General features: G+C 43.4%; 1 protein-coding gene across 5 annotated transcripts in view; it reads left to right on the top strand.

The window, feature by feature from the left end:
- The window catches only part of TNS1 (tensin 1), a 401,409-nt gene that overhangs the window by 97,851 nt on the left and 291,167 nt on the right, over positions 1-12,391 (top strand). Inside the window, exon 1 of one of the 5 annotated variants that reach the window (XM_063429253.1) lies at positions 3,606-3,753. The exons of the other annotated variants lie outside the window; for them this stretch is intronic. Within the exon in view, the coding sequence (XP_063285323.1) occupies positions 3,673-3,753 (81 nt within the window). The 5' untranslated portion in view covers positions 3,606-3,672. Of the gene's footprint in view, positions 1-3,605; positions 3,754-12,391 lie in introns of those variants that run through there. 5 annotated transcript variants of the gene reach the window in all.

The following is a 12,391-nucleotide window of genomic DNA, read 5'->3' as shown; positions in this document are numbered from 1 at the left end:
ATCTCCTGTCCTGAATGAACTGCTCGTGTTTCTATTATACCTAATATTCTATTATATTCAGCCAAACATCTCCCAATCTGAATTTAGCACAGAGCAATGGTTCTTCACTCCCCGGCGCACTTGTTTTAGAATACTCCCTGCTTTCATTTTTTACAGAAAAAAATAGATTAAAAAACAGGAGCTTTATTCACTAAACTAGGACCTGTAACATTCCCTGCAGGAAAAGGGAATGTCCAGCCACAGAGATTTAAAGGGCCATATGCCGCACTACGTGTGAGCACTGCACACAGCCCATACGGCCCCGACTGACCGAGGGGACCCTTGGGTATTGATACATCCTAAAAATGAATGACAAGATGGCCAAGTTAGGAAAATATTCCACATTCAGCAACTTACAAATATTCCTATTTCGTAAAAACAAGGATGCTTTATGATGAAATGCATATATTTATATGGTGTAACCTGCATTTTGTTTGTGTGAAATCATGCCATTAAAGGACCACTCTAGTGCCAGGAAAACATACTCGTTTTCCTGGCACTAGAGTGCCCTGAGGGTGCCCCCACCCTCAGGGACCCACTACCGCCGGGCTCTGGGGGGAGGAAGGGGTTAAACTTACCTCTTTCTCCAGCGCCGGGCGGGGAGCTCTACTCCTCCTCCTCTTCTTCCTCGCGACGTCATCGGCTGAATGCGCATGCGCGGCAGGAGCCGCGCTCGCATTCAGCCGGTCGCATAGGAAAGCATTCATAATGCTTTCCTATGGACGCTTGCGTGCTCTCACTGTGATTTTCACAGTGAGAAGCACGCAAGCGCCTCTAGCGGCTGTCAGTGAGACAGCCACTAGAGGCTCTGGAGGCTGGCTTAACCCTCAGAATAAACATAGCAGTTTCTCTGAAACTGCTATGTTTATAAAAAAAAGGGTAAAAGCTAGCTGGACCTGGCACCCAGACCACTTCATTAAGCTGAAGTGGTCTGGGTGCCTAGAGTGGTCCTTTAAGGAATACAGCCGTGAGTTATATTCTGCTGAACTCCGTATATGTATCTACCTTAAAAACTGGGCTGCAGGATTTTATCACATTTACAGCGAATGAATATATTTTAATGCGATGTCAGGGGTTTTTCACAAAAACACAATTCCCTTTTTCGCTTGATAGAAATCTGTGTAATTGGGAGGATAAATTGTGGAAGTCATTCATTCGATTTGCTGTCTTCTGTAATTTACCAAGCTATGTACGAATTGATCCAGGTGCGTTCCAAAGCAGAACCCGTCAGTCAGCCCAATTGGCGCTAACAGAGCCTGCATTAACACGTGATTTACCAAGGAATTGACTCCTGAACGATTGAATGAGGCACTTTTCCCGAATCAATATTCGAACGCTGCTAACTTGCAAATAGTTAATGAACATTGAAGAAGTAAAAGACCGCTTAGTGTTTTAGTAACTATTTAGATTTAAGGCCCCCCAGAATGAACTAAAATAAAAAGATTTAGTCGAGTTGCGACCCCTGTACGCTGGTCTCGGTGCAATCAATTTGCCTTTCTGATCGCAGCCAAGCCAATTCTTCCCAATATGGAAACAGTAACTGCCCCGCTGAAATCACTGCCTTTTATCAGAAGAGGTCGTTCACACTGCTCAGCTTGCAGAGACAGGCTAAATGCCCCAGTACCATTACATTATGCTTTAGTTGTTCTGGTAATAAATAAAAAGAATGAGACAGCGCTAGATAACTATTAGGCAGCAACCTTAAAAAAGGGAATCCCTCAAACCTTTTAAGACAAGATAAATAAAAACAATAAAAAAGGCTGCGCACACAAAATAAAGTCCAATTAAAAGGAAAGGAAAAAGTCCAACTGTTTTTTCTTACAAGTGTCCTTGGTTGATGAGGTCTTCTACTATTGTAGTACCATAGGTCACTACATTGTATCGTAACAAACCTGCAGTCCTTGCATTTGGTTTTACATTTTGGATCTTTCACCTTTATTTAATTACATTGGTTACAAAGTCCTGAGGTTTTTGCTTTGTATTTTTTTCCGTTTCATTTTACATGTTTCACGGTATAAATTTGCGTTTTTATTTTTACATCGACACACTGGATGATGTCACCAAACTTGCACATTGGCATGATTTCAAGATACCAATGTAACCTACGTCACTGACGTTGCCAGCTAGTCCTATATCTCGCTACTGCATCCGATGGGCCACTCGTCAGGCAGACAGCCGTGCGTTCGCCAGGGGAGATACTTGTCCTTATCTGTAGCTAATAACCGGCACTCTGAGCCGAAGCCAGTCACTAAATGATAAGGAAGTTAATGGACACATAATTACTGTAATTCTAAACTGTGATTTAGTTACCATGCAACCGTTTGGCCCTATAGGACAATGATGGCGAACCTTGCTTCATGTTATTCTGACCTGCATATCCCATAATACAAAGACACGGGGAAACAGCTGGTAGGAGTATTATTTTATGAAGGAACAGCAAGGGAAACCTTTAAAATAGGTGTTTTCTACTCTCACTGTATTCAGGCAAAACTTCTCCAAGCTGCCCCTTTGCAAGTTTTTTGCATACACAAAAAAATGTACAGAGCCAAATAAATAGCGCACAGAAAAATGCTGTATTTGGCCAATTGTGATTGTTTGTGATTGTTTACATCTTCATTGAGAAAAATGCAAATACCTGACTCCTCATGAGTCTTGCAACATTACCAACAGTTGTGTGAGCTAATACCATATCATTCATATTTTGGCCCAAGGTTTCTGAAGTTAATTTTTGATTCCACCACAATTTACTGTTTAGTGAATATACCACTTAGAATGCGATTTTACATCTGAAATAAGACTGCACATCTTCCCAGTGACACAGTAACTGCGGCGTTACATATGACATTCCGTCACTTCTTCCTTTAAGACTGCGCCTCTTGCGTCACCTCAAAGGGAACTGGTCAGCAAAACCTCTGAAGACAGGAGGACAAAATAGTGCAGAGCATCTGAACCCAAACATCTCTTAATTGGCCTGTGTTTCTCTTCCGAGAGTATTCCTTATATTAAATAAATCAGACCCTTCTTGAAGGGGGAGAGAAGGTGTGTAAGCCAGTGGTGGGGAGTGATATGAGAAGGGGGGCAGCGGGGGTCTGGAGCTGAGGTATAGGGTGAAAAGGAAATACCAAAGAATTACATTTTTTTTAGTTCTCTAAAAAGTTGCTTGTGGCTGCCAGCCTGGGGATGAAAAGACGAGGGAGGGGGGAGAGAGGAAAGATTTTTTAGAAAATAAAAAAAATCAGAGGGAAGAGGGAAGGGTTTTCTTGACAGTACCTCCCCCTCTCCCTTCAGGAGGTGTTGGGGCTGATGCTAGGATGAGGGAAAAGTTGGAGAGGCAGAGACAATCAGGAGGGAAAAAGAGGGAGAGAGAAAGTGTGATGTGGAGGTAGAGAGGATAGACCATCTTTAGCAGAGAGAAGACGGAGGGAGAAGCCCCTACAAAGCGTTGATACAGAGCGATCAGAACTCACAGTGGACGTGGAGCTGCAAGAGAGCTGGCAAGCTGGGAAGGTGTGGTGGGGGTGGGAGTCTCCAAGGGGTTCGTTCATCTCTGGGGGACTGAGCACTATGGATGTGGGCGCTGTACTCCTCTATCACAGCAGTTTGGTTTAAGGATACAGGAGCGGTTTTAGGATCATGCCTTCTGTGTCCCCCTGCTTTCCTCGCCAACGTTCGGACCCCAGAATGACCTGGCTCTGCCTCTCCTGTATGCTTTGGGTAGGTACATGTCATATTCATTGTATATATGCAGCGATCCCATAATCCCACAATTAACCGTTACTTTTAGCTACACAGTGAGGAACCGCTTGTCAGAGAGGGCTTAATCTGCAAACCACGAGACGGTGGACCAGAGTTTTATCAGCACTACGTGTGTCGTCTGTACAAATCTTGGTCAATTCTCTTGTTTTTTTCCATCATTAATTGTATAAAAGGTGATTGGAGAAAGCTCTGGAAGATGAATGGTTAATTTAGTTGCAGCAATGTAAGGAGACCAAATGTCAGTTTTGCTTATTGTCCAGAAACTTAATGTATTTACCAGTTTTGGAAAAGTTATAAAAAGTAGAATTATACATGGCGTATTTCATTTTCAGGGTGTGTATGATATATTCTGGGAAAATGTAAAGCCGCATTGAAGAAAAAGTTGCATGACTGCAGCTCCCTAAATGCTGGCCGAGCACCATAGGAGTTGTAGTTATGCAGCATCTGGGAGTCTATTCCTGGTTAAATGGATTAGTGCAATCCGTTGTCTATGAAAAACCCATTAAAAAGTTATGCATTACATACAGTATCCACACCTTCTTTGTCGCTCTTTAAATCAGGGGTGTCAAAATGTGACCCTGATCATTTTCAGGACTGCAACTCTCATAACCCAGACGTTTCTTTTTTTTTTTTCATTTGACCTCCATCGTGCTCTGCAAGCCTGTGACAGAGAATCATGGGATTTGGTGCTTAAAACCATCTGGAAGGTTGCAGTTTGACGCCTCTTTTTTAAAGATTCAGCCATCTCTTTGTACTACACTGCAGTATAGGCTGATGCTGTGCAGTGATTACAATGATAGTAAATCCAAATGATTATCCGGGGAGCTGTATTTGCAGGTGATTAATGATTGCTGTGGATTTGCTTTTTTGAGGGTATATAAAGCTGCCTATTTGGGTGCGGGAGTTGTAGCTGATCCTGGGTAATTTCCTGCGTGATGTATTGCAGTGTAGATGTTAGCTGACTTGTGAGGTCAGTTGTAAGTGTTTGAATAAACAGCTCTGTATAATACAGAGTACTGCAGGAAACAGACTTGGCAGAACACAGTCAGATCATTTGCAGCCGCACCAGTTGTACTGTCTGTACAAGGCTTGCTGTGAGTTTAGTTCTGTGTGTGTGTGTCGAGGTTCTGTCATGTTTGCTTGCTGTGCCTTTAGCTCTCTGTGTGTGTGTCGAGGTTCTGTCATGTTTGCTTGCTGTGTGTTTAGCTGTCTGTGTGTTTGTGTGTTGAGTTTCTGTCATGTTTGCTTGCTGTGAGTTTAGCTGTGTGTGTGTGTGTGTGTGTGTGTGTGTGGAGGTTCTGTCATGTTTGCTTGCTGTGAGTTTAGCTGTGTGTGTGTGTGTGTGGAGGTTCGGTCATGTTTTCTTGCTGTGAGTTTAGCTGTGTGTGTGTGTGTCAAGGCTCTGTCATGTTTGCTGTGGGATTTTAGCATTTTTTGGCAGTGCATTTATGAGATTGAACTCCTTAACTAATGGACTTTTCGTTGCCATAGGAAAACGCTGTGATTTATTGGTAATCCGTAATGGTGTAAATCAATCAGTTAGTATAATAGTATGGATTTGCAATAACAAACAGTGAGCTTGCACAATGCCGTCTGGTACTATAGAGAGGCAGCAAATACTGTATACTATTGCTGAGAATGCAGGGAAGGATCCTATTGGTGATTTATTGACTACGTCTGTAATAATTGCACTGAAATCTAATTCTAAACTTGCTTGTCATGTAAATACGCAGTCGCTTATGGTTATAAACAAACAGGGATAATTACAGAGGGTCGCAGCGAGTGACGTAGATGTCCCTGAGTTCAATTGAAGATGCAGGAAAGTGTGTGGTGTAACAGGGTTACAGCGGAAATGGGACAATAATGCCCTTTTGTCAATCTTCCCCTGGAACGCAGTGTGAAGGGGCAAGAGATCTGTGCTGCTTGGCACCTATTCAACAATTATAATTATTTGATAATATAACATGTAGCGCCAACACATTCCGCAGCGCTGCACAAACGGTTTCTTTCCTAAAGTCTTGTCTCCATCGCCGCTTAGCTCTTCCCCTGTCCGTTTGTTGCTCTCAGATTCTTGAATCAGGAGGCATGGGAGAGCGCAGGCAGGTGTGACACTGACGCCCTCAGCCAATCCGTAGCTCATCGTTCACAAAAGGGCTTGAGTAATGTACGTGCTTTTCCCAAGCCATTTTTATGAATGGGGAGCTACTATATACTGGTCCCACTGGAAGGCTATTCCAGGTATCTACTACCCTTTCTATATCACTGTTACTGGTCCCACTGGAAGGCTATTCCGGGTATCTACTACCCTTTCTATATCACTGTTACTGCTCCCACTGGAAGGCTATTCCAGGCATAGGCGTGCGCACGGGGTGTGCCGGGTGTGCCTGGGCACACCCTAATCCCCGCGGCACGCCTGTGAGTCCTGCAGGAACGCTGTTCCTGCAGGTACTCTGCCGCCCCCAAATGCTTTCCTCCTCCTCCCCCCGTCATGGGGGGGAGCAAGAGGTGATGGACACCCGGACACCCCCCAACCCCCCTCCGGTCGGGCGGCTCTCTCCATACAACAAGCGGCGAGGGAGCTGTGTGCTCTCTGCTCCCTCTCGCCGCGCGCCGTTTGCTGGTAATGGGAGCCGGAATATGACGTCATATTCCGTCTCCCAGCTACAGCAGACAGCCCGCGCGGTGAGAGGGAGCAGAGAGCACACAGCTCCCTCGCCGCTTGTTGTATGGAGAGAGCCGCCCGACCCACTGGACCCCAGGGACAAGTCCACGCCAGCTCTCCAGGTAGGGAGGCTGGGTGGACAATTTTTGTAAACAAAAAAAAAAAAATTTGTCAATGTGTGTGAGTGTGTGTGTCTGTGAATGTATGTATGTGTGAGTGTCTGTAAGTGTGTGTGTGTGTGTCTGTGAGTGTATGTGTTTGTAAGTGTGTATGTGTGTGTCTGTGTGCCTGTAAGTGTGTATGTGAATGTGTGTGTGTCTGTGAGTGTTTGTGTGTGTGTCTGTGAGTGTATGTGTCTGTAAGTGTGTGTGTATGTGTGTCTGTGAGTGTATGTGTCTGTAAGTGAGTGTGTGTCTGTGAATGTATGTGTGTGTGCCTATAAGTGTGTATGTGTGTCTGTGAATGTGTGTGTGTGTGTGTCTGTGTCTGTAAGTGCGTGTCTGTGAATGTATGTGTGTGTCTTGAGTGTATGTGTCTGTAAGTGAGTGTGTGTCTGTGAATGTATGTGTGTGTGCCTGTGTGTGTGTGTGCCTGTAAGTGTGTGTGTGTCTGTGAATGTATGTTGTGTGTCTGTGAATATATGTGTGTGTGTCTGAGTATGTGTGTGTGAGTGTGTGTACGCGTGTATATATATATATATATATATATATACATATATACACACACACACACACACACGAGTGTATATTTTTTTGGGGGGGTGGGAATCTTGGGAGAGATCCCACACTTTATTCCCCAGGACTTGACCCCTGCCGGCAGGGGAGATCTCCGGATCTCCCCTGTCGGCTCATGCAGAGCTGGCGCTATCTAAGTGCCGGCTCTGCTCTTAGCCTCCATGGGCCGGCGGGGAGATCAAAGATCTACCTCACCAGCAGCATGGAGGGAGGCAGGAGAGGACCCGGGGAGCTCTAGACAGAAGCTCCGCCAGGTTCCTCTCGCGAGATCTGAGCGTTGCCGCGGCAATGCTCAGATCTCGCGAGAGTGAACTCTAGGCCCGCAGGCTAGAGTTCACTCTCCCTTGGACAGCAAGGATCCCCCCTCCCTACATAAGGTAAGAAGGGAGGGGGTTATTTACTAATCTGCCCCCACCTTCACAATCCCTCCAAGCATACAGCACACACACACACACACACACACACAGCACCTACACACATACAGCACCCTAACACAAACAGCGCGCACACACGGCACCCTCACATACACAGCACACAAACAGCACCCTCACACACACAGCACACTAACAGCACCCTCACAAACACACACAGCTCCCTCACACAAACAGCACACTCACAAATACACGACACAAACAGCACCCTCACACACACATATCACACAAACAGCACCCTCACACACACAGCACACTAACAGGCCCCAAACACACATACACAAACACCCTCACACACAGCACACTACCAGCACCCTCACACACAGCACACAAACAGCACCCTCACACACATAGCACACTACGAACACCCACACACACACAGCGCACCAGCAGCACACACAAACAGCAGTATATGTATGTGTGTGTATGTATATATATATATATATATATATATATATATATATATATATACATGCGGCGTGTGTTTGTGCTTTAGGGTGCACACCCTAATGCAATAGGCTGCGCACGCCTATGATTCCAGGTATCTACTACCCTTTCTATATCACTGTTACTGCTCCCACTGGAAGGCTATTCCAGGTATCTACTACCCTTTCTATATCACTGTTACTGCTCCCACTGGAAGGCTATTCCAGGTATCTACTACCCTTTCTATATCACTGTTACTGCTCCCACTGAAAGGCTATTCCAGGTATCTACTACCCTTTCTATATTACTGTTACTGCTCCCACTGGAAGGCTATTCCAGGTATCTACTACCCTTTCTATATCACTGTTACTGCTCCCACTGAAAGGCTATTCCAGGTATCTACTACCCTTTCTATATCACTGTTACTGCTCCCACTGGAAGGCTATTCCAGGTATCTACTACCCTTTCTATATCACTGTTACTGCTCCCACTGAAAGGCTATTCCAGGTATCTACTACCCTTTCTATATCACTGTTACTGCTCCCACTGAAAGGCTATTCCAGGTATCTACTACCCTTTCTATATTACTGTTACTGCTCCCACTGGAAGGCTAATCCAGGTATCTACTACCCTTTCTATATCACTGTTACTGCTCCCACTGGAAGGCTATTCCAGGTATCTACTACCCTTTCTATATCACTTAACCTTTACTGCTCCCACTGGAAGGCTATTCCAGGTATCTACTACCCTTTCTATATTACTGTTACTGCTCCCACTGGAAGGCTAATCCAGGTATCTACTACCCTTTCTATATCACTAGTACTGCTCCCACTGGAAGGCTATTCCAGGTATCTACTACCCTTTATATATCACTGTTACTGCTCCCACTGGAAGGCTATTCCAGGTATCTACTACCCTTTCTATATCACTGTTACTTCTCCCACTGGAAGGCTATTCCAGGTATCTACTACCCTTTCTATATCACTGTTACTGCTCCCACTGGAAGGCTATTCCAGGTATCTACTACCCTTTCTATATCACTGTTAACCTTTACTGCTCCCACTGGAAGGCTAATCCGCGTATCTACTACCCTTTCTATATCACTGTTACTTCTCCCACTGGAAGGCTATTCCAGGTATCTACTACCCTTTCTATATCGCTGTTAACCTTTACTGCTCCCACTGGAAGGCTATTCCAGGTATCTACTGCCCTTTCTATATCACTGTTACTGCTCCCACTTGAAGGCTATTCCAGGTATCTACTACACGTTTTATAACACCTTAAAGCTTTACTACTTCCACTGGAAGGCTATTCTATTGATGTACTTCTCTTTATTTAAATTTAATTCTTAATAAAGATTGGAGGTTAAAATGTATCTTCCAAACTGCTTCATTCATCTGTTTGAATCATTATTTTGTTATGTGTATTGACACATTCTGTACAGCTTTATAATCTGAGACAATCATAAAAATATGATGCAAGTGAAGAAACAGGAACGAACATTGACAAAGGGGCTGTGGTCAAATGAGCTTACAGTCTAATTGCAGTATGTGATTTAATGACATTGGCAAACAGGCTTTCAATGAAAGAAGCTTTTGTGCTTAACACCTTTGAATATTCTCATTTAAATACTAATCATTGAGGTTTGTAGCACATGTTACCGTTAGCTTAATGTATCTGTACAGCTGCTCACATGTCTACGAGAAGGAATCGAGGGGGGGATGTGTTTTTATTATTTTTTTTTGCCATGTCTAAATCTTGAGAATTTACCATGAATCACGGTCATTTGCTGAACATTTGACCCTGTAATTCTCATAAGCGTGGCGTCGTCATCGCTCTGTGTATAATGGCCTGCGTCGTTATAGCATAGTATAGCATCCGCAGAGTGCTGGTTGGGGGGGGGGAGGGGAGGGGGATCTTAGATGTAATGGCATAAACTGATATGGATAATCCCGTATCTCTAAAATCCCCCTAATTCGCTGCAATCTCAGTGATGAATTTTAACTTTGCCTGTATGAATGTTGTGTCAGTAAAATGACAGGCAACATTTTGAATGCTTTTTTAAATGCCCAGCCAGCGAATCCTCAAACTGATGCAAAGGATTGTGGGAGATGATGTGTACTAGCATCTGGAGAGCTACCGGCAGGGTAGGTACAGAACGCACACCATTATTAAGTATCTGTTATTAGACATGTGGAGTTTACAGGTGAGATCGATTCGGATTGGACTTGTTCTGGTATCGATATATATGGAATAATGGCTTTAAACTAATGTGTGCACATGTCTATCGGTTCCGTTGCTTGGAACATACCGTCACAGCCATTAACCCAATAATTCCCGTGACCAGTACAGTCATTAAACGACATAATTAGCAGAGGTGGTTGCATTATGTGCAGCCCAGGTTAATACCCCCTGGGCAGCCATTCCCTCATTATAAAGATACTTTTATAGCCACTTGCCCTTTACATAGGACACAGAGCAGTATTGTTCTAGAAAGTTCAAAGCATCACGAACCGTTTCTATTCTATACACTGGATCTATGCATACGATGTCAGTAAAAAATGGGGAAGTACCGTACATTAGAATCCAGTGTCAGTGACTGATCGATAGCATTTTCTGAATTTACGATCAATGCTATCACAGGGCAAATTCCACGGACACCCATTGTACAGCGCTACGGAATCTGATGGCGCTATATAAATGATAAAATAATATAATAATAATAATAATTCATCTACCAGAAACTCCTCTGAATTTCCGACAATTCCGTTATTGCCTTAAAACCTCCCCTAAGCTGTGCTTTACTTGTAATTCTCATGGTGTGAAGTCTTCTATCGCAATGTAAACACAGCGATACTTTTGCAGGTTTAAATGTTAAATGCATTGATAGGGATAATAGGTGACAGATACATCGTTAACCAACCATTTTCCATTTGGCCATTGCTGTGTTAGTTTTCACCAGGTACCTCCAAACTTTCTGGGTATTGTGCGCGTGTAACTGTTTTATATTAGTGATTTTGCTATGTTATATTGTAGATCCAGAACCTATCTGTCCTATAGTTGGTGTAATTGATTAACAAGGAATCGTTAGTGAATGTTTCTGGTAACCGTGACGTGATCAGATTAGTGGCGGTGTCTGTGTTGTCATTTTTTTTTACCGACAGCTGCTCTTTGGCAGAATTGTGGTCGCCAAAACTTAAATGTCAAAGATAAGATATAAAGCTCCTCTAAAAATAATTGTGGTGTCAGAATTGACTTGGACGTAATAAATGGCTCATTGACAGTGGTGGTTTCCTACTTTTGACTCGCGCTGTATAAGAATATTTTGTGATCTATTTAATTATCTGTTGGTTATATTGGTAGGTACAGCGTCTTATTGGCTATTGGGTATTTGGTAACGCACTGTGTGTATTTTGGTAATATAAGATATTATTTAGCCTTATGTTATACAGAAATATTCTGAAAATTGCTTTCTTAAATGCTTATTCAGTAAACCAGGATTTCTGGAGAACTGACAAGGGCTTTGATCTTAACATGTATAGCTTGGAGGAAAGACGACACAGGGGGGATATGATAGAAACATTTAAATACATAAAGGGAATCAGCACAGTAAAGGAGGAGACTATATTTAAAAGAAGAAAAACTACCACAACAAGACAACATAGTCTTAAATTAGAGGGACAAAGGTTTAAAAATAATATCAGGAAGTATTATTTTACTGAGAGGGTAGTAGATGCATGGAATAGCCTTCCAGCTGAAGTGGTAGAGGTTAACACAGTAAAGGAGTTTAAGTATGCGTGGGATATGCATAAGGCTATCCTATCTATAAGATAAGGCCAGGGACTAATGAAGGTATTTAGAGAATTGGGCAGACTAGATGGGCCGAATGGCTCTGCCATCACATTCCGTATTTCTGTGTTTGAACATTTTAGACAAAAATCCTTGAATTGGCAAAACTTTCCAGATTAGGTGTTTTTTCACGCTTGTTTTTTCTTGCCCAAAATTTCCGCTTTTCTTATATCTTGTGCCTTGTGCTTAAACATTAGTGTCTTCATATTATGAGGAAGGAGGCTAAATATCTTCTGCCAGTCCTGCAGTCCATCCAAGTGGACTATCTGTCTCTCTAAAGATGTGGCTTGGATGAAAGCCATAATCCATGGCTTGTTCTGCTTGATTCCTCTTGGGAGTCAAGGTCTGATGTTTGTCAGGGGTCAGAGAGGGGAGTTTGAGTGTTTTCTGCAGCGAGAGGCAAAGACCTTCTCTTTTATTATGGCCCTAAAGACCTCAGGGTTTCCTTTTGGTCAGCATGGGAGTTGAAAGGTCACTCGAAAGGTGCTATAATT

Source organism: Pelobates fuscus, chromosome 8 (genome assembly GCF_036172605.1).
Source record: "Pelobates fuscus isolate aPelFus1 chromosome 8, aPelFus1.pri, whole genome shotgun sequence".
NCBI classification, from domain to species: domain Eukaryota; kingdom Metazoa; phylum Chordata; class Amphibia; order Anura; family Pelobatidae; genus Pelobates; species Pelobates fuscus.
The sequence above is the reverse complement of the archived record's forward strand: the minus strand, read 5'-3'. Positions and strand labels throughout refer to the sequence as shown.